We start from the raw sequence: 21,702 nt of genomic DNA, 5'->3' as shown, positions 1-21,702 counted from the left end.
GTTTTAAAAAAGTATTTTTTGTGTTTACTGGGAGTCATTTCTTGGTATTAAGTTAATCACAGGTTTAATCTTGCTTCTGTTTGTAGAGAAGATTTTTATTCTAGTGTATTATCCACACAGAGAACTTTGCCATGACTGATGAATTCAAAATAAATAGTGGCCTTGGAGCTGTTTGTTGTTTGGGTAAAGATTCTATTAATATTGAATTTTCTCTAATGCGATGGCCCACGCCTGCTGAAAGCATACCGCTCTGACTACAGATATTCTTTAATCTATTTTCCTAATATAATGGGTTCACAGCCGCAAGGCCTGTTCAATTTTCTCCTAATCTTACCCATGATGGTGAGTTTGCGCGGGCGCTGTTTGGAGGTGATGACCTGCAGGGAGGGGGCGATGGACTGGATGCGGATGATAGGCTGGTTGGGGTCATAAGTGCCTGGTACAGCCAGCTCTAGGTCTCGGCACATCAGCAGCTTTGGAGACACATACTGTAGCTCCAGGGAGGTCAGCTGCATGGAAAGTTGACGGGGAAGAGACAATTTGTTTTTAGTCTGCATTGGCAAAACAGCTCCTGCCAACAGTACCTAAACCAATATGCACAGTGTTGCAGACACTGGCTCATATCCAAGTGAAGAAGTCTTTTGTGCAAAAAGTTGTTTTCTCACAACCTTTAATAAATCACTCTGGAACACTTCACTTTTCTACATGTCCATCAATAAATGCATTCTCCGCTTGTCTGCAGTCAACCATCAGTGATTTAAACTGCATCAAATCAGACTCTGGCAGACCATTTAAATGCTTTTACAGATAAATCCTGAATGCTGATGTGTGGTTACTTTATCACAGCCTCAGCCTCCTCTGGATCTGCTGTTTGGATGCGTCCTGGAGAGGGTTTATTTCTATGTTAATACCCAGACGGGGAATAAAATGCTCCCAGCATGTCATTGTGTCGCTGTGTATTTCATGCTGCTTACTGTAACGCCACAGCAGGGATCACTGCTGACAGCAGGACTTTGCCACAATGTCAAATGGTATAGTTGTCTCCACTTGCTACATGAAATGAGAGCTACTGAAAGAACTATTTTTAATGTCATTCTTCAACAAAGCAATGACCGTGGTGAGGAATGACATCTATCTGCTCAATTTCATCTTCACTCCAGAAGCCATTTACTCCTGACTTACCAAACTGACTTTGAGTAGGCAAACAAAGCAAATGGCTTAACATCGTGTGTGTATCTGTATACAGATAGTGTTTCAATGTGCAAGCTCATAAAGAGAATACTAGTGTAAACAGAAACTTATAGGAATATCAAAGGGATAGTTTGGATTTTTAAACTGGGGTTATATAAAATACTTATCCATAGTCATTGTATTACATATAGTAGATCTCAGTAGGTATATACCCAAAAGTTCCAACCAGTAAGCTAAGCAATGTACTGCTGTGGACGGAAGGACCGCAGCAAAACATCTTTAAGGGGCCTATTCCACCAAAGTGTTTTTTTCTAAGGCAAGCATAATTTTTTGATGATATGCAATGGGAGCACAGTGTATGGATGTGAATTCTGTACTGAGCACTGCTGGTTGACCTTTTTTTTTTCTACCACAAAGACAAACGATCACACCTGACATGAACAACTGCTAAATCAGAACAACAATGGAGGAGAAATCTGTTCATATAAAGTGTATAGCCTGTACTATGTTTCCTCTAAGGAACCAATGCAGATCTTAGCTTTGTCGGCACTCTGTCCAAACTGGGGACATGCCAGCTTACTTCTACTGTAAGTAATAACTGACTGTAGATGAGTACCTACTATATCCCTTCTTAAAAAGATACAAACTCTCTGTTTAACCCTTTGAAACCTGAGCATATTGGCAATGAGCCCTATATTAGTTAATCAAGAAATAGGTAAAAAGTAAAAGAAAATGACCTTACAACAATTATAAATAGTTTTCCTCCAGCATTTTCTTTTTCCCCAAAATTATTAAGGTTTTTATAACAATTTCAGACATTTACTAATATCTAGCAATTTGTGTAGCATTTATTATCAAGTTGCTCATTGCTTTTTTCCTATGGTTTTGTGAAAGAAACTGCCCCAATTTGGATAGGGTTTCGAAGGTTTAAATACTTGCAAGAGACAGCACAAGAAAAGTATTGTCGCTCCAGTTTTTAAACGGTTAATGTGCATATGTTTGGTAAATAAGACAGTGTTTTGTTAAAGTACTTTGCTAAGTATATTAAAGTCTTCAGTAAAGGAAAAATTTGTTTCATTATGCAGAAAACAGCTGTCTGCTGCAGTGCTGGCTACTATTTGTATGATATTAAAGAGGGCAATGCTACTACATGAAGTTCTGCTATTCCAATTTGACTTCTATCATCCCTCTGTGTCATCACGTTCTTCCATCTTTCAACACTATTTCTGAAATCTTTTTAATGACTTCACCGAGAGAGGGAGGAATGAAAGAAGGCCCTTGTTTCATAATCTTCCAATCAGTGCTGAATCTCACTCATTCTTTAAACTACTCTACATGACTGAGAGACAGTTTGTACCTATTCAGCTGTCATGAGATCAAAGAATTAGTGGGGACATGAAATGTAAAATATCTCATCACATCTGATTAGAGATTGGAGTGGACATAGGAATGCAGAACAGGTGGGATGTCGACTCCAATTTTCCCTTGAGTTGTTACAGGTTTTACATCCATGTTCATACAGTAATATTAGATGATATAGATGAGGTTTATAAGAGAAACTGGTACAACAGATTGAGGGCAGTGACTCGGTAGTTTGACTCACCTGTGGCAGCTGTTTGGAGATGCGTCTGAACACATGGTAGTAGAGGTCCCAGGCCTGGGTCAGGTCTTTGACATTTCCAGAGCGCATGTACTTCCTGCACCAGTCCTGAGCCTCCATCAAGTCTCTGCCATAAGCCTGTAAGCACCGAGTGAGACAAACACTCTCTGTCCCTGTGCAATGACTCATTCAATTAAATGGAAACGCTTTGCCAAAGCAGGACTATAAAACTGAATGTCAAAGCATTAAACATCACTGCTCCAGCTTGATTAATCTAGGATTTCAGTAAGTATTTTGTTTTTAATAGCGTACATCTGCAAAGGCAGACTGAATGGAAACCTGTGATGCTGCTTGTGCAGGGAGCTGGGGTCACTGGGATGACTTGTGGCTGTGAAGTAAACAGCCCTGTGTACAAACTCACACTTCATTTGTGGTCATTAAATATATATAGTAATTATCCAATGCATATAAAAATCATCAGCCATTGTTTTGATTTACAGTGTGTTGATTAAGCTTTATTGATGCTAATAAATAAAAAAAGTGGAAGTGAAAACATACATACAGCACTTTTTTCACCTCTCGGGAACTCAAGTTTCCACTGAATGTCACAACAACAGATTAAAAAACCTCGACTTAGTTTGTGGCGCGATGTTTGCACACAACAAGAGTGGCGTGCAATGTTTAATCTATGTTGGAGAGGACAAATACAGCAGCTTTACTTTGTGGTGTCGTACTGAACCAGACTAAACTCTAACTTCAACCCCGAACTGAAATGGCACGCACCTGATTAAAAGAGGTCTCTTTCAGGGTCTGTGGTCCCCTCTCCATCATGGCGTGCAGAGGCTCCAGCACAGCAAACATGCCCTTGACATTGCGCTCACCAAAGTACAGACGTGAAGCCTCTTCAAGGCCCTCGTGCCACATCTCGTGCCACAGGATGGCCACTCGGATGAGCTCCTCACTCACCTGGATGAAGGAAAACAAAAAACGAAAAGGTCAGACTGTTCTCTGATACTTCCCCTTAAAACTCTGTTTTTCATGGATTTTATCTACATTTTAAATGACTTTTCTAAGTGTGACATTAAAATTAAAAAGAAAAAAAGGACAAAAAGCAAACTTTAAGCCTCTTATGGACAGGCTAATCCCTCTGCAGCAGACAGCACATCAGTGCCAGCCAAAGAAGAACTCACCAAATACCTGCTTTGCAACAGCAGCAAAACTTCATTCTTTTCATAGAGATTTTTCACAGTACAGTAAACACTAGTGGCAGAGGAGGAGGTTCATATTTTCTGATTCTGACTGATGCACATTTCTAAACCTGCAACTTTCTTCTTTTTTATGTGATCAAAGACGGAACTTTGTGAGACAAAAAGATAAGGTGACAAGGAGGCAAAGTGCTTGTTATAAAGTTGATAATTCATGTCAGGATAGGTAAAAAACTAAAATGAGCATCTCGTGGTTGTGATGCCTCTGCTAACCAGTCAAGTTGCAGTTAACAACCATGTCTGTCTAGACCCATATGTAGGGAAGACTTACTAAAGGGTATTAAATGTTTTTTTTGGCAAAATGTGGATGCTTCACAAACATTTTCATTCTACAGCTCAGAGAATCTCAATAGTCAGCACAGTTTCAAGGTGGACACCCAAGAAAAAAATCAGTATCCAACTTAATGTGAAATATTTTCCTATTTTCCACTTCTGCTCCTTAGTTATGGCATTGAGTAATGGCGAGAAAACATTATGATGTTATGGTGAGGTTGACCTTTGCCCTTTTGGATTAAAAATGTCATGATTTTATCCCGTTATACATTTGTGTGAAATTTTGCCAAAATTAGCATATTAATTCTTGAGTAATGTCCAAAATTTTACTACCAAAATCTAATTAGTTCATTCTTGAGTCCAAGAGGACATTTCTGCCAGATTTGAGGAAATGTCCTCAAGGCATTTCTAAAAGATCTTGTGCACGAGAATGCCCATATACATACTGCTTCTGGCCACGAATAATAAAAAAAAAGAGAATAAAAACATTCTAGGTGAATTGGTCCATAATTATAAGGAGAAGAAACCATTGACAAATTCACTGTACCAGTACATAACAGACAGACAGAAGTTCCCTCAAGAACAAACCTGTATCACTTTCTAAATTAAAAATTAGGATGATGTTATTGAGTACTGATATGTAAAAAGTATTAAATCTCTGTACCATGATGGCCTGCTGAACCAGAGTGTTGCAGTGTTCACACATGTTCTTCAGGATCTTGTTAGCAGCATTGTGGCGGGCTGTGGTGGTGGACTTGGACGCCACAGTCAATGGGTAGATCAAAGCCTGGAGGTGAACGGAAAACAATTACAGACTGCTTAAGGATACCACAGGAAATGTGTTCTCCTGGGAAGCAACAATAGCAGTAGTGTGAGCAGGCTTACTTGGGGATGATACCGTCCGATGTCTGTTAGCAGCTGATGGATGAGACGACCCACCAGGGCTCGGGGAGTGTCAATTCGAGCTATGAGCTGAGGGATCACCTGTACAGGCGCAGAGATAATGGAAGACAAACTCAGTAACCTGGGTTAAAATATGTTTCTGATGCAATAAGTGCTCAAATCGACAAGAACTGACAATATAGCCTTTATCTAAATTAATTTTCTACGTTAAGGACTCATCAGGTTAACACTTTTGCCCTGCCCAATCCCTCTTACGTTCATAGGTAGTCATTTACCACACTTCTTTATCTCTCAGCTAACTTCTTGTGTGTGCGTGTGTGTGTGTGTGTGTGTGTGAGTGCTTGTTTTACCTGCAGCCAGGTGTCTATTTGAATGGTCTTGATCCCCTCCACCAAGGCTTCATTCACTTCAGGCCAGTGACCGTAGTCGAACCACAGAGTCAGAACCCTGAACAGTACACACAAAAAAAAAGACAAAAATGAAATCTGAATCTTTTCTTTTGTAACTATTTATTGCAATAACCACTAGAGGTCCTCCTATCCTCATACACTACATCTGAGGGCTGTCCATGTATATAAGTGCTGTTTGTATGCTTTGACTGAAGTGTTTTACGTTCCTTTAACTAACTAGTTTCGAACCTGGGGGTCCTGTGCCAAACTAAGGGCTGCCATAGCTTCAAGAAAACGTGTAGGGCCCTCTTGATTTCAAGGGTTGTAAGAAAACTGTCTCAGAAAAAAATGCACTAAGCCCATATTCTTAGCATTTCATTCATTTCTGTGAAGAAAGTTAAATGAAATTGTTATTATTAATGTTAAGAATATTATTAGAAAAAATAAACTCGAAGGGTAAGGGCAGGGTGAAGAACCCAAGATATTTTCATAGAGACCTCACTCTGCATTACACTAGAAAACAGAAAAAAAAAAACAACCGAAGAGCTAATAGAACAATGGGCAGTCAGATGTCAGAAAAAGGAAAATACTGAAATAGGCAATTTAGTATGTATAATTGTTAAATATTTCAAAATACATAAAACAGACAGAGAATCTTAAAAAAAAGTTTTTTAGTTTCTAGAAATACCAAGAAAGCTCATCTCTGATGCAATATTTACAGAATATAATCCACTCAAAAGTCACACCAAATTGCTCAGTTTACACAAATTTCCTGCAGTTATTGCCATTAACATTTGAGTAAATTGTACAGTTTATCAACTGTTTTGCTGTGCATTAAACATAATACATGGTTTCCAAATATTTTTATGGGCAAAATTTCGAAACCTTTTCACAAATTTTCAAGGAACCAATTTTTTTTTTCTTGCCCCTTGTTTCTCAAACTGGAAAATGAATAAACATATGTGATCGTAAGTGAAATGTCACACACAAAGCAATGTCACTCTGACAGCTACAGAAATTGAATTTGCTGTTATGTTACATCACATGGACATTATTCTCATAACAACAACTGCATGAATTCACCTGAGTGTGTCCTGCAGGTTATTGCCTCTGGACAGGGAAATGGAGCGGAAGAAACCCTGAACAGCAGGAACTGTGTACAGCAGCAACGTCTTCGAGAGGTCCTGTGGAGGGATAACACACAACAGATGCTTTTTCATGCAAGAAAATAAGTTATTTTGGAGAACATACTTTAAGATAAGATGGCCTTAATTGATCCACACACCAGGGAAATTTACTTGTTACAGCAGCTCAGTGCAACATTAAACATATAGTATAAAATATTAAAATATATATATATATATAAAAAAGGACACTATGAAATAATATAACAGATATTAAATAAAGGATTTCAATTTAACATCAACATATATACAATACTGTACAACACTTAACTTTTGGTGTTGCCTGTATGTGGGGATCCCAAGGTCTGGATAATTACTATACTTTAGAGTTAAAAATTCATATTTTTTTATCATAACTGAAGACAGCAAAGAAAAAGAAAAACTGAAGTGAATTTAAAGGGGACTTTTTCACATATTTAAAATTATGCTGTCTGAGGAATTATCTCTAAATTGATTGGACTGGGAATGTTGGGGGGTGGAGGAGAACCCTGAATGGATATGGATGGATGTAAAGAGTAGGGCTGCCTGGAAGGTGGAGATACAAATCATCAGTCGGAGAACCCTCAGTTGATTGCTTCAGGTAGGACATTTGTTTTGTTTTGCTTGCTTCTTTTGCTAACAGGGACATTTCTATCCCCAGACTTGCTCGTGTGATTTCTGTTGCCCAGGCTGTAGTGGACACCATGGAGCGGCACTGAGGAAGAGACTTTCTGCACTGTAAGGCTCTGAGATAACATTATCTTCCATCTATGTTTAGAAGTGGTGAATTTACAGCTCACACCAACTTACAATGACACAGTCTCTGGCTTTTGTTTGATATCTAATGTTGGCAAAAAATCTTGTTGCACATTTGCTATCTGTTGTTCGCTTGTTTACTACATCACATGAATGCCACTGTCACACTGAACGTCCCGCTGAGTCTATTCAAACTGTAAACCTTAACATGGAATCCTGATTCGGCCAACATAATTATGAAGTCAGGTACAGCCCTATTAAAGAGGGATTATTTTTCTGTGTCTCTCACCTCATTGACCTTTTTCTGGCCCGGTGAGGGCACAGGACTGTGGTCAGTGCTGTCGACCTCGCTGTCGCTGTTGCTGGCTTCACTGTTAGCACTGGCACCACTCGCGTGTCGCAGCTTCTTCTTCTCATCCCGTCCTTGGTTTTGGTGTTTGTAGTGCAGCACCGCCTCAAAGTTCATCACGGCCCAGGCATGCCAGGCCTGCAGAAAGACAATACAAACTGTGTAAAACTGGATTTCTAAAAAGTGGTATCTGAAAATGACTTGTTTGTTCATGATGTAATTTCCCAGTTTACTGAGGGGCAGATATCTCTCTGATCAAAACACATGAATTGGGGTTGTTGGGGATGAATGGGGAGAAAAATATGTGGGTATTGTGACATTTTTATAGCCGGCAGCACGGGCAGGGACAACAAAAGATGTTCTCAGCTCTTCCATCACCTCATACCTTTACATCAGAGGAGGTACTGCAAGTAAAACAATCTAATGAGCAAAATAGCTGAGCTGTGCACAAACAAAACCAAAAACTAAACAATGTTATGACATGTTTGGTTAAAGGGCAATAAAATAGGTTGTAAGGTTTTTTCTGTTGACGCATCAGTGTCAGAGCCGCCTCCTGCTGACACAGCTGGGATTTTACTGCTGCCAGAAAGAAGTCAAAAGTGAAAGGTTAGAGTTAAAAGGGAACTACTGACCTTGTACCAGTTGCGGTCATGCTCAGTAGAATGGCTGTAATACTGCAGAACTTTGGGGATGGTGCTCTCATTGATGCCCTGCAGACTGAGCTGCCACTCTCCGAGTTTCAAGAAACATCTACATAAAGAAAGGGGAGAAACAGAAAAACAGGGACATTTCGTTTGCCTGCTTTTCTTCCAAACAAAAAATGTAATTTATTCAACTTTTTTCCTTTAAGGAAAACATACCCAACCTAGTGTAGCATAGATTATTTGCCTTGTTTTACTTTGTTTAATTATGTAGACTTCACCAACACCTATAAAACTGCACACTTACAAAGAATCTCCTGTGACCCTTGAACTTATTATGTAAATAATAACTGATATTTTCTGACACGCAACAGAAAAAAACATCTAAACTATTTTGAGACCTTAATGGTTATTGAGGTCATAGGGCAATGTTGTTAACCCTGCAGAAGTTCTATGGTAACAAATAACTCAATGACTACATCACAACATTAGCAACTTAAATTCCCACATCGCGACTGTATGCCTTCATAAACCAGTCAAGTTGCAGTTTACATCTTTCCACCCTCATATATAGCCATGACAGTAGACACTGCTTCAAATATGGATGCTGCTGCTAAGAAGTACGATATTCTAGACCGTGGATACTTCACGCACTTCTTCACAGGGGGGCACAGAGGATCTATACAAGCCCTCAAGATTAGTATCACCAATTCGGTATCTGACCAAATGTCTCTCCTTCTGTTCCTGAGGTATGGCTTTGGATAATAGCTAGAAAAGTTTTTTTGCAAAACAACATGTTGTCACAGTGAAGTTGACCTTTTACCTTGTGGATATAAATGTCAGCGCTTCAACATTTTATTCAGTGAAATTGATCTTTGACCACCAAAATTTGATCAGTTCATCAAGTCCAAGTGGAAGTTTTTCTTGAGATATAGCGTTCAGGAGAATAAGACAGATTCAACGTAACAGTGACCCTGACCCTCAAAAAACCAAAATTTGATCTGTGCATTTTTGAGTCCCATTGTACATTTGTGCCATATTTGTGTAAACTCGCAAAAGCTGTTTTTGAGATATACGTTCACGAGATAGATGCAAGGTCACAGTGATCTTGACCTTTGACCACCACAATTTGATTAGAATGTTGTTGAGTCCAAGTGGAAGTTTGTGCCAAAGCTGAAGAAATTCCATCAAGGTGTTCTTAAGATATAGCATCCACGAGAATGGGATGGACAACATTTATTACAGAGGACTTGTCCTATGACCAACAAATTCTAATCAGGTCATCCTTAAATCATCCTTAAATCCAAGTGGACATAGGTGCTAAATTTGAGAAAATCCTCTCAAAGTGTTTCTGGGATATTGCATTCACATGAATGAGACGTATAGAGAGACAACCCAAAAACATTATGCCACAGCTGTCACCAGGGTGGAGGCATAATAACATCCAAACTATTTTGAGTCCATTATAGTTGCTGAGGTCAGAGGGCATTGATGTAAATCCTGCAGAAGCTCTGCTGTAGCAAATAATTCAAGGACTACACAAAAACATTAGCAACAAGGAAACAAAAGCACAAGTGACACAGAAATATTACCATGAGTTTAAAATCATGCTGATGTTGTCATTGCTCATGGAGAATTGGCAGTGACACTGAGTACTTTCCAAGGCCAGTCCATTAAAAAAAATGGAGTGAGACAATGATACGTGACTTGGATATCATGCAGCCGTTTATCAGAGATATCACTACTGAAAGCAGCAGTGCATTTATCTGCTGAAAGGTTCTGGGATCACATCCGGAGATTTTTAATTATCCAAACCACTTTTTTCCTTCTCAATTCAAGCCGACGGTGAGCTCTGTGGCATCCCTGAGGAGGACTTAGCTCCGTCCATCAACCTCATAAACACACAAGCTTACAGGCAAATAAATAAACTGATTGTATTTGGCACCACCAAGACATATAAATCACATACAACTACACTTAATTGCGCAACTGGCAAGCACTTTATTATCGATTCATCCACCTTCCAGTCTGAAAACTGTTTGCGGAGCACCTCCGGTAAATTGTCTTTTAGGATTATGTAATTTCTTCTGAGTGCTTTTCCATACAAGCGTACAGTTTGGGTTCAGTGCATCCATGCCAAACAGTTTCCGTAAACTGTTAACAGGTTGAACTTTTGGGAAAGAAGCAGGGGGAGGATGGGGCGTTTGGGGACATTGGAACAACATGTTTATCTAGAGGGCAGACGCCAGGGTTAATGATCTTAAGCAGTGAAATCACAATGGATTCTTTGGGGAGAGAGTGGAGGCATCCGTGTGACTGTGTGGATGTGAGGGTCTAAGCGAGCGGTCCAGGTGTGCTCCATACCACGCAGCCGACCTCTATTCATGAAAGTGTGTCAGCACGTCTGGAAAAGACCCGTCCTGACTGACATTATACAGGTGTTTTTCCCAACATGCATTCCTCCGACGGACAGAATCACTGTCTGGAAGATGCACAAGTGGAAAAAAAAAGCCCCTTCTGCCTGTTGTCACGCTTGTGTGTTTTCATTTGTGATTTATGAGGTGGGAGGGGGCGAATGACTAGTGTGTTTGTGCACGAGGCCAGATGACACTACTGTATGATTTACTGTACATAGGATTAGACCTGTCTGAATCCAGGTCGCACTTCTTGTGCTTTTTGTTTTCAAGGTTATTTTTTGGGGCCTTTATTTTGACAGGACATTCACTGCGTGAAAGGTGGACAGAGGGGGGATGACATGCTGAAAAGGACAAAGGTTTAAACTCAACCTGCGGTTGCTGTGACAGGGACACAGCCTTCGTACATGGGCGTCCACTCTACCAGGCAAAATTCTGGATGCCACTCCTTGCTTTTTTTTAAGTTTGACCAACATGATACACAATGATTCTTTGACCTTCCTGCCTGGTTGTAACAACTGAGCCTCCTTTTTTTCTTGTCTGTTTTTGTTTTATTTATTGTATTATTTAATAATTGTGTTTGATTTATTTCATTTATTTTGATTTTTCCCCATTTGTTAATTGTTTTTTTTTAGTCATTTTCATCCAAATATTTATTTATGATTTTCTTGTGTGTCTAGGGTATTAGTGTCATTGCAGCCCATGAGTTCTGTGAGGATTATTGCAATTGGTGTGATTTCTGTTGTTGCCGGTATTTCCGTTATGGGGGGTGGGGGCAGGTGGTTAGGGGAAAAAACATGAGAAAAAAAAAGGGAGAATGCTTGGGTGCTCTGTGGTTTATATGCCTTGCATTGTTCTTCCAATTAAATACAAAATTTTTCAAAAAATTATTTTGGGGCTTTTTAGCCTTGACAGGACAGTCATCTCCCTCTCTTCAAGGGGAAGAGAGGGGGATGACATGCAGCAAAGGGCTACGGTTGCTGCTGAATGGACACAGCCTTTGTACATGGGGTGCCTACTCTACCAGGTGAGCTACTGGGTGGCACTTCTTGCTCGTCTTAAGTTTGACCAACACGTGACACAATGCAGTGCAGTTCTGGCAAGTAGCTAACAACCAAATCTAAAGGAGACAGCTTTAGATATCCTTAAGTATTTTCATGAGCCCACGAGAGCATGCAAACAACTTCTTTAAGGCTTTGAAGTCATTCCCAGCTATTTTTGGGAATACAGAACTTTCCATTCTCTAATCCCCTAAATCAGCGCTGAAAACACATGATAGTTATTTAAATGTCAAGCTCTCCTCAAACCCGGTGTTGTGTTGACAACTGCTCGAAACACATTTCATCTCATTCCACAGTGAGGTGAGGAGATGAGAGTGGAAAGGTGCCAAGGCTGTGCCAGGCTACTGAAGACACGGCACCCAGCAGGAGAGGTGTGGGTGCAAAGCAGCCGCACTGTGGAGGAGACACACCTGGTCTGTGATACCTGTAGGCTCTGTGTCTTGTTTAGTTTGCGATAAGTAGGTGTGTGGGATGAACTGCCAAAAGAGATCATTTTATTGAGAAGTTGGAGGTGTGACATCCAGAGAATGTGGCCAGCTTTGAAAACCACCACAGGACGGCAATGGACCAGTAAAAAGGTGCGATGCCAGATTGGGTCATGCTCATGGAAAAGAAGCAGAACGCCCTGTTCACGACCCTGTGTGTGCTTACAACACGAGGGGAGGGGATACATGAGCTTACTTTTTCCTTGCTTCAGCATCTTGCTTTGTATTTGCTTTGTATTTTCTTCTTTTCTTTCTTGCTGGAGGTGATTTTTGGAGCCTGGCATGGAGGTACTTCTAAGAATTAATACTACTGAACCACAACTAAATGCATAATGATATATTATTTTACGTGAAATTGACTGTCCCAGAAACTTCACTAGTGATATCTATATGGGAATTCCTTAAAGCACTCAAGTTTTCATTCTATTCCAGTACTTGTACCGGCAAGAGCTTACAAATTCTTAGCTTGATTAATGGTTACCCATAATAAAAGACTTTAAAGTTGAAACGACAAAACATAAGTTTAAACATTTAATCACTGCGCCCCTCCTTGTTTTGGAATGGAAACTCAAACTGCTTGCTGTGTTGTATATTGTATAGTATAATAACCATAAAGTATATTCGCCTTCATTTCACTGGTGACATTTCTGTGACCCTTAGTTATACAAAGTTTTTCTGTGATTCGAAGACAAGAAAGGCATGTAGACACTTGATATCCACCACAGGCCTTTATCACAGCAGACAGTTGGACAAGAAAGCACATGTGTTCCTAATAACATTAACGGCTCTGTTCTATTCAAGTGTCCCAGTGAACGACCATGAACAGTGCCAAGACCCTGACACCAATGCAGCTAAATGGAATCCGGCCAGGATTCATTTTATCATTTACAGTTTGCATTTGCATTTCTTACTGTGACATGTGAAAATGTCTTCTGTGACAAAGGCTCATTAGGTGTTGATCTGCTGCTATTGTGCCTCTAAAAAAAAAAGGGACAGACCTGGCCATCAGTTTGTGGAGCTCCTGCTTGTGCTGTTGGTCCTCGGCAGCGATAGCATGCTGGGCTTGCTGCTGCATCCCCTGAACAAAGTGCTGCATGTGCTGGAAGGCATCAATCTGGAGGGATACAAAACAAATACCAACAGCAGGTTAAGACTCATCATCACTGAGAGTAAAACGCTTCTCTGTGAGGCTGTGGTCCTTTTTGGAATCACTTTAAGTTAAATATCAGCACCTGATTTGATTAACACACTTAAAACTCTCAGCATCGATGTGCCAGAAAAAAACACAGCACAACTACATGCTATTTGTAGTCATTATCTTATATACTTACAACAATGGGCAGCTTTTTCTGTTCATATCAGTGTTTCTGGACTCATCAGCATCTCACCAGTGAAAATCCTCTGCTGTCATGGTTACACTGTTTTTGTTACTTGAACTTTAATTACAGTTGGTACGACTGTCCCATTGTGCTTTCCACCCTGAACAAAGTAGAGCAGCCTGTACCACATGCAATGCAGTTTGCACAGATTTGAAATGTCATCCAGAGTAGGGGTGTTTCTAATGACTTATTCCCCTGATGCTGAAACTTAGACGAGACATCTAGCAAGTAAGAAAACGCACCGAAAACAGCATAATTTAATCTATGAGATCTAACATTGTCCAAAAAATATTGCGTATATTATGAGCCATCTAAAATAGCAAATCAGTTTTTTCAAAGATCGGTTGCAGTTTTTTTAAATGCTGATATGAGCTGCACTTGCACCATGCATCACACATTATCCAACAAGACATGACAACTCACTGTTAGAAGTTAAGAAACAACATTTAGTTACGGAGTATTTAATGTCCCGCCTTATCTCCATTTGAAAACACACACACCACATACTCTCTCTCTCTCATGCATGAGTGTGCACACAAATTGAAACACACACAAACAAAAATACATCCAGGCTTCTTTTGATCTCCCATGTACCCTACTATTGACAAGCATCGGCATCTTTCTCGTCAAGCCTAGCAAGAAGACATCCACCCCGTGTGAGTATGTGAGTCTGAGAGCACACGTGTGTTCATGTATGTGCATGTGTGTGTCTGTGTGTGTAAAAGAGAGAGTAAAAAAGAGAGACAGCGGTTGATGATTCGAAGCTGGTTTCATGCATGCTGATCCAAGCACCTCCCATTTTCCTCTGGGTATCTAAAGGGATTCTCAGCCAATTTTCAACCAGGTCTGTGTCAGACGGTGTCAGAGGGGTTAAGGCGCCCCCTGTGCAGCCAGCTCCCGCAGCTCCCCGCCTGTCAGCCAACCAAAATCTACGTCATCGATGACGCAAAATAAAGCATTTTGTGTAATTTAGCAGGATTTTGCTTAAGGACAGGCGGGGAGCTCCAGGACCTTACGGTACAGAGTGCATGAACACTTTTTATCTGCACGTATTATTCACACCGCAGTGACACAGACCTGGCTGAAAATCGGCGAAGTATCACTTTAATTAACCACCTACTATTTCTGGAGTTGACTGGCAAGTAGTAATGTTTAGTGGAGTACTCAACTTATTGTGCACATTATTTTTCACATAAGTTTAACACATATGGTTAACTTTATACTTTATATACCTGTTCAAAATCTGTTCAGGCTCTGATTTGTAAGTTTTGCTTTTACTTCTAATCCATTATCCCTGACAAGTGACCCATTTCTGCACTCAGTAGCACCCAAATCGAGTGACAAGTGAGCAGTGGATGTGTCTGTTCCGGCTGTGAATGTGTATGTGTGTGTGTGTATGTGTGTGTGTGTGTGTGTGTGTGTGTGTGTGTGTGTGTGTTTTTATTGATTCATCTGGCGAGCAGTGCAGCTGGCCCTAGCAACAGCAACGCTTGCACTCACACTTACCTAAGTCCCCTAATGAGGAGCCACAAACACCATTCAACACCTGGCAATAAATACGGGTGTGTTTATGTGTGTTTGGGGGTGTATATACTGTTTGTGTGTGTGGTAGACAAATGGCAGAGCAGTTCAATCCCAGGCTGCTCTGGTGACATGTGCTATGAAACCTGAAGTATAACATCAGGTCACCAGAAAGCACAAACTGCTCTGAGCAGCGGTGACATTTATTAGTAATAGTATTAAGTGAGGCTTACTTCATCCGCTGTTGCCATGGATAAAAGATTAACAACAACATTAATTTTAAATGTTACAGCTGAATTGGTTTTACCGATTAGCTCAGGCTTTCATAAAAGTAGCTTCATATCTTTAAGAAGTTACACAGGGCTGAGTCATGCAACTCCCTACAGGATCCAAAATAATTCATGCAAATTCAATCAAAATCTGCAATATTTGTTAACGGCAGCAATTACAGAAATACTGTAACTCTGTCAGATCTGTCCAGTGGAAAAAGCTTGCAAATTTAACTAATCACAACATTTTTCTTTTTTTTTCTATTCAGAGGCCAAATTAAAAAAAAATCAATCAATCAATCTTTTAAACGCATTAACCAACTTCATGACAAATATATTAACAAATTAGGCTTTTTGTTGTGCAGCTGTTGCATTCAAGCTACATTTAAAATACTTCTACATGCTCCACCACTTCAAATCTCAGCAAACAATTTTTTAATGTTGACGTAACCATCAGTAACATAATAACAGCTACCTCATGCTTTATTTATGGAGCCTGTTGGGGAGGTAAATTCACTTGACAGGCATATCTGAAAGCAAAATAACAGCGTAACCATTTGGCTGGCGACTTGCATATATAGCAATTTACTTAATGTTGCAAGAATTTACCAATATGCATAACAGTCAGTGCTCATCACATTGTGAAATGAAGGTTGGCTTGATTTTATGCTTCAAGTTTACTGTGAATTTCATAGCTTGAAAACCAAGCTTTTAAACCAAATGTATGCTATGCATAGCCCCTGTTCAATGTTGATTTATTATTTATGTTTGTTTCTAAGTGGATTTTTATGGTTATGATCATTTAAAGAAGGGAACATACTATATTATTTAATTTTTCTTGGAGCTGTTACGGTTATATTATGTTTACCTGCAGGGCTGTAGTTACCTTGGGATGATTGGGGGCAATTTTTAATGTACACCTTCTGTGCATTTCCCCTAAAATCACCTAATTTGCTTATTTATTTAACTATAAACTATAAACTAACTATATAAACTAGAAACTATAAAAAATTATACAATTTATATTTGAAGAAAATATCTGAGTCTTCGGGAGGGTTGTTTGTCCACTGTCGGTCAACTTTGAGAGCCCCTGTCCCCTAACTCTGGTTAATCGAAACCCATTCTAATACTTTTTCATAAAGATCAACTTGTAAGGAAAAATGTCAATAGGGGTGAGGTTACAAAGTGTTCAATTCTAATTTAAAAAAAAACTAAAAAATACTATTTCCAGACTTATTCATGTGTTCCCAAGCAATTCTTTTAAAATTGTATTTACACATCGTCCACTGGAATGTGATCATCACACCATGGTCAATATCTGAAAGGACCTTGTCCACCTTTGAGATCATGACATTAAGACATGTAATGTCTGTAATGTCAGAAACTGTTGGATCTTTTAAATGTTGAAAATATGTATATTGCAGAGAAAGCAAAGTATAATAGGTGTCTATTCTCACTCACCTTCTCAAAGTCACCTTTGCCTGCCCTGTCTTCACCTTCCTTCTCTGCCTGAATCATTTGGAGCAAATAAGACTTTTTCTGTGACTCTGTGTCTATTGATCTATATAAGGTGGCCAAAAGAGTAATGGTAGACTTTTACTCCATTGTGTTCTATCACAGTTTCCAAAATTCACACTATTGTCACTCACCTCCTTCAAGTCACCTGTGCCTGTCCTTTCTCCAGCGTCTTTCTCTCCTCTTACCTCTCCCTGAGTCCACAACAGTCAACATGAGATTATTTGGTAAACTATTGCATGTTGTTCATATTTGTTCATATTTGAACAGCACGAGTCAACATGTTTAGAGGACGGATAGCTACAGTGTTACCATAACAAGTTTACCATCAGCAACTCATGAAAACATTAACGGACGTGAACTTTATGCAATGTAAGTCAGTGGAGTATGCTCAGAATGTGCTGGCTGTACACTAGCTAATGCACAGAGGATGTATGCTAGTTAGCATCCTGACAGGAGTTAAGTGTTACATTGCAAAAAAATAACTATTTATAAAATTATAGTTTTCATAATACTTCACCAGTACTTTACTACTATTTGTGGTGGCATATGTTTTGATTGCAGCGGACAGCTATAAATAAACGAATGTGTAGGAAACCCTGCTATCGTTACCACTTGGATAACCTAAGAATTCTTTAACAATCACTCTTTGTTGTCAACCTCAGTCATTTTTACTGATCACAAAAAACTCTTCTAGATTTTGGTGGGACTGATTAATTAAACTTGACCAAATGTTACTAGCCTGGTTGCAATTTCAATGTTCCTTTTTACAGATGTACTTTGTTGGTGTTAATGTTTCTCACGCTGTTTCGCCTCCCAATGTTAAATTAATTAGCTGTTTATGTCACCAATGTTCCAGTCATTTAAACCCTCCCTTTCTGGCATATCTGTCACTCTGATTGTTGCCTCATGTTGCACTAAAAACTCCCATACAAAAGTAATAACCATCAGGACTCTTTAAAAGCGGGCATGTTTGCTATTTATCTGAGAAAAGTACTCCCTACCTTTGTCACGTATGATGACATATGAATGTGAGTAATAGAAAAGCAACAAACAAAAATGTACAAAATGTTAATTACAAACCACTGACTCAACACAACAGGCTTTTGGTTCCTACCTTGCGGGCGCTCTTCCACATGTACTTCATATAAGCGTAGGTGACGTGCGGGTGGGCTGTGGGCAGCGGGTGATCAAGCTGCTTTGAGGGGTCGACACCCAGAAGGAGCACCAGGGTCTTGTGGGCCAGTGCCTAAAGGGATGACGAGGGTAAAAGAGGCACACGGAGCAAATGAATCGTTAGAAGATTTTACAGTTTAGTAAGAACCCCAAAGATTTTTAGGAACCATAATGCAATACAGAGCTTGTTTGAAATTCTGAAGTTTGATCAGTACTGGTTCTTTAACTCTTTGAAAACTGAGGAAATTGTCTTGATTTCTTTTGAAAACATGGGAAGAAGGCAATGGCCCAAATAGCCCAAAAGTTAGCAAGAAATTAGTAAAAACTACAAGAAAATTACCTGAGAATTAGTAAAGCAAATAAACAAACTAAAAAAAAAAGTTTAAAGATAGTTTAAAAAAAACAAGGCAAGCAAGACTTGGAAAACATGCGTTGCAAATATTCATTCATTCATTCATTCATTCATTCATTCATTCATTCATTCATTCATTTTCCGTAACCACTTGGGGGCTGGAGCCAATCCCAGCTGTCATTGGGCGGAAGGCGGGGTAAACCCTGGACAGATCGCCAGACTATCGCAGGGCCGACACACATAGACAGACAATCGTACATGCACAAAGTCACACCAAATGGCAATTTAGAGTCACCAATCAACCTGACCTGCATGTCTTTGGGATGTGGGAGTAAGCCAGAGACTGCTTTGTAAATATGTTAAAATTAATTAATATATAATTAATATTTACTATAGCTTTTCCCTTGGCCTTTATCTTTTCCTCCCCAGACATTTTAAAAATTTTTTTTTACCTAAATCTACATTTTGTTTGCAATTGTGGAACATTTCTCACCAGGTTGCTTAATGCCTTTTTTTCTCCATGTTTTTAAAAAAAATTGCTTTACTTTGCTCAAAACCAGAAAAGGTTTTAAAGACTTGTGAAAGGTTTTGGAAAGCAGCACAAAGAAAGTGAAGTCGCTCCAGATTTCAAAGGGTTAATATAAAGTTTAAAAAAAAAAGAACCACAGTGCATGAGTATTACTTCAGATTGTGTGATGAAAGAAAAGAAAAGACAAAGAGAGACAGAAAGTCCTCGTGGGGTCATTTTTTCCTACTCTTTGTAATCACATTTTCTGCCATGTTTGACGTTGGCCAATCACAACTCCTTTTTATAAGTTACATCATAGTTGGGGATTCTGGAGAGAGAGAGAGAGTGTGTGTGTGTGTGTGTGTGTGTGTGTGTGTGTGTGTGTGTGTGTGTGTGTGTGTGTGTGTGTGTGTGTTTGTGAGAAAGTGTGTGCTTAAATGCAACAAGAGTGTGTAGAAAGAAAAATTGGCCAATTGTCTGCCATCCCTTGCAATCAATTGGAACAACAGTGAGGTAAAGGATGGAAAATTGCACCACTTTAATTGTGCATATATGCAGGCTCAGGTTTCTAAACAGTGTGATTGAGGGTGCTGTGTTACTTTCATTAGAGCCAACTTAAAACAGGTTGAAATAAAGTTGAATTTCATGGCTGGAGTTCATGGTAGCACTTAACTCCGTCAGAGCCCCACTTCCCTTTTCCGTTTGACAAGACTGATTTAATCAACTCTGATTTATTCCTCCTGGACATTATGGGATTATGATTAATTATGCATGATCAGGGGGTTGAATTGGAGGAGACTGAGGGGCTTTGTACAAATATCACAATGTACTGACCAGGCGTCCGCTCTTGCCACAGAGACTGGCATACTTCAACCAAGTCCTCATGTCCTCGTGGGGGCTTATGACAAGTGATCTGACCATCAGGATCCTCTGCCAGTCCTCCACGATGCGCTGACAACCCTAAAAGAAAAACACAAAAATCACAAGGGACAGGCGGGTTAAACGCATTACCCTTTTGTTGCTCTTCAAAGAGAGGAACGTACTCGTTAAACTCAAGAGAATGAATACACGTGAGAGAGGGGAACAGTTGAAGCCCAGGGGGGCGTCTATTACTACCAGTGGTCCCTGTCTTAAACATGTCCACACGTGACATCGAGTTCACGTGCCAGAAAACCCCGCAAAACACAGGACTGCATTCATATAAGTACCATTATCTGACTTTCTCTATTAAATATGTTCTTGAACCCTGACCTTGACCTCATTTTTGGGATGAAACACAGTGCTGCAGGGGCAGGCAGCACAGACACAACAGCAGAGTACTCCAGCTGTGATGAAAAAAAAAAACATTAGCTGTATGATCCTCTTGTATGATTTCATTTTAAAACAAATCTTCAGGGGGGAGAAAGAGTAATATAAACATTTCATGAAAAAGGGCTCCATTATAACTTGATTATAATTACAAATATTGCCACAAGGAAGGGTCGTATGCATGGCAACTAACAACAAATAAGGTCTTGAAATCATTTTTTTTTCTTTGAATAGCTTAAAAAATATTACAACCCATGCTTGTATCTAGAGTGATTATTCACTTATAGCTTATGTCCATTTCATTAACAAAGTATTTTACTGCTGGAAAGATGGTCTTTTCACAAAAATATGCAGTTGAAAGATGCAAATAATTATGAAAGTAGTGCTACATGACTAGAGAAAACAGAGAAAAAGGATGCTTTTGATCAAGAGGTAGAAAACCTACAACTACAAGAATACCCCTAACTGCACCAGACCAATAAACACTCCTGCTTGAAATTGATGCTGCAACCCTATATGGCACCCACTTCTTACAACTAAACAGTACAGTAAAATATGTTTCTAAAAGCATTTCAGGTGAGAAATAGTAAATGCAGGTAAATGTAACAGGATCTTAGCTTTTATATGATCAGCACTGCCGAGTTTTACCATTTGATCTAAATACGAGAGAAAGAGCGAGAGAGAAAGGGGCGTCTCGTGTTGATCTTATCTGAAACATTTTTGCTGTATTCCTTAGATGGCAAAAGTATGTCGGGAAAGCCTTTTAATAAGATGTTGAAATCTGAGGCTGGAATTAAATACTGCAGTTTCTGAAGGAGGCTTAGCATGATGGGATAAGGGGATGAGAGCAGGTAGAATCTGGCAGAAGCTATGTTCAGTGATTACGATGACTCAAACAGTTTAGTCTGGGTTTAACTGCAGGAGATTACTGACATCATTCTGCTGAGAAGCTGTAAGGAAGAGCCAAATTATCCAGTTCAAGCAACGTGATTGAAAAGAGCAGCTGTGTATCGTTGGAGGAGTCATGGTGGACAGGTGATCCAAAACGTGCACCATGTACTGTAACTTCAATGTCCCTGTTTTGAATCCCCCCGTGAACCATCGCTGCATGTCCTCCCCTTTCTTTCTCCCCACATTTCCTGTCTGCTTTTTCATGTATACTAGCAAAATCAATAAACAAACCA

General features: G+C 39.6%; 1 protein-coding gene across 1 annotated transcript in view; it reads right to left on the bottom strand.

The window, feature by feature from the left end:
- Positions 1 to 21,702, bottom strand: part of mtor (mechanistic target of rapamycin kinase) — a 121,470-nt gene that overhangs the window by 14,585 nt on the left and 85,183 nt on the right. The window contains exons 35-46 of the mRNA XM_042491148.2: positions 20,045 to 20,170; positions 18,292 to 18,423; positions 13,489 to 13,604; positions 8,522 to 8,639; positions 7,830 to 8,027; positions 6,705 to 6,805; positions 5,583 to 5,679; positions 5,215 to 5,313; positions 4,994 to 5,116; positions 3,575 to 3,757; positions 2,795 to 2,929; positions 335 to 509 (exon numbers count right to left, since the gene is read on the bottom strand). Coding sequence (XP_042347082.1) covers positions 335 to 509; positions 2,795 to 2,929; positions 3,575 to 3,757; positions 4,994 to 5,116; positions 5,215 to 5,313; positions 5,583 to 5,679; positions 6,705 to 6,805; positions 7,830 to 8,027; positions 8,522 to 8,639; positions 13,489 to 13,604; positions 18,292 to 18,423; positions 20,045 to 20,170 — 1,603 coding nt within the window. The remainder of the gene's footprint in view (positions 1 to 334; positions 510 to 2,794; positions 2,930 to 3,574; positions 3,758 to 4,993; positions 5,117 to 5,214; positions 5,314 to 5,582; positions 5,680 to 6,704; positions 6,806 to 7,829; positions 8,028 to 8,521; positions 8,640 to 13,488; positions 13,605 to 18,291; positions 18,424 to 20,044; positions 20,171 to 21,702) is intronic.

The sequence above is a fragment of the Plectropomus leopardus genome, chromosome 9 (assembly GCF_026936395.1).
Source record: "Plectropomus leopardus strain MGB_pleo_1.0 chromosome 9, ASM2693639v1, whole genome shotgun sequence".
NCBI lineage: Eukaryota > Metazoa > Chordata > Actinopteri > Perciformes > Serranidae > Plectropomus > Plectropomus leopardus.
This window is presented reverse-complemented; position numbering and strand designations above follow the sequence as displayed.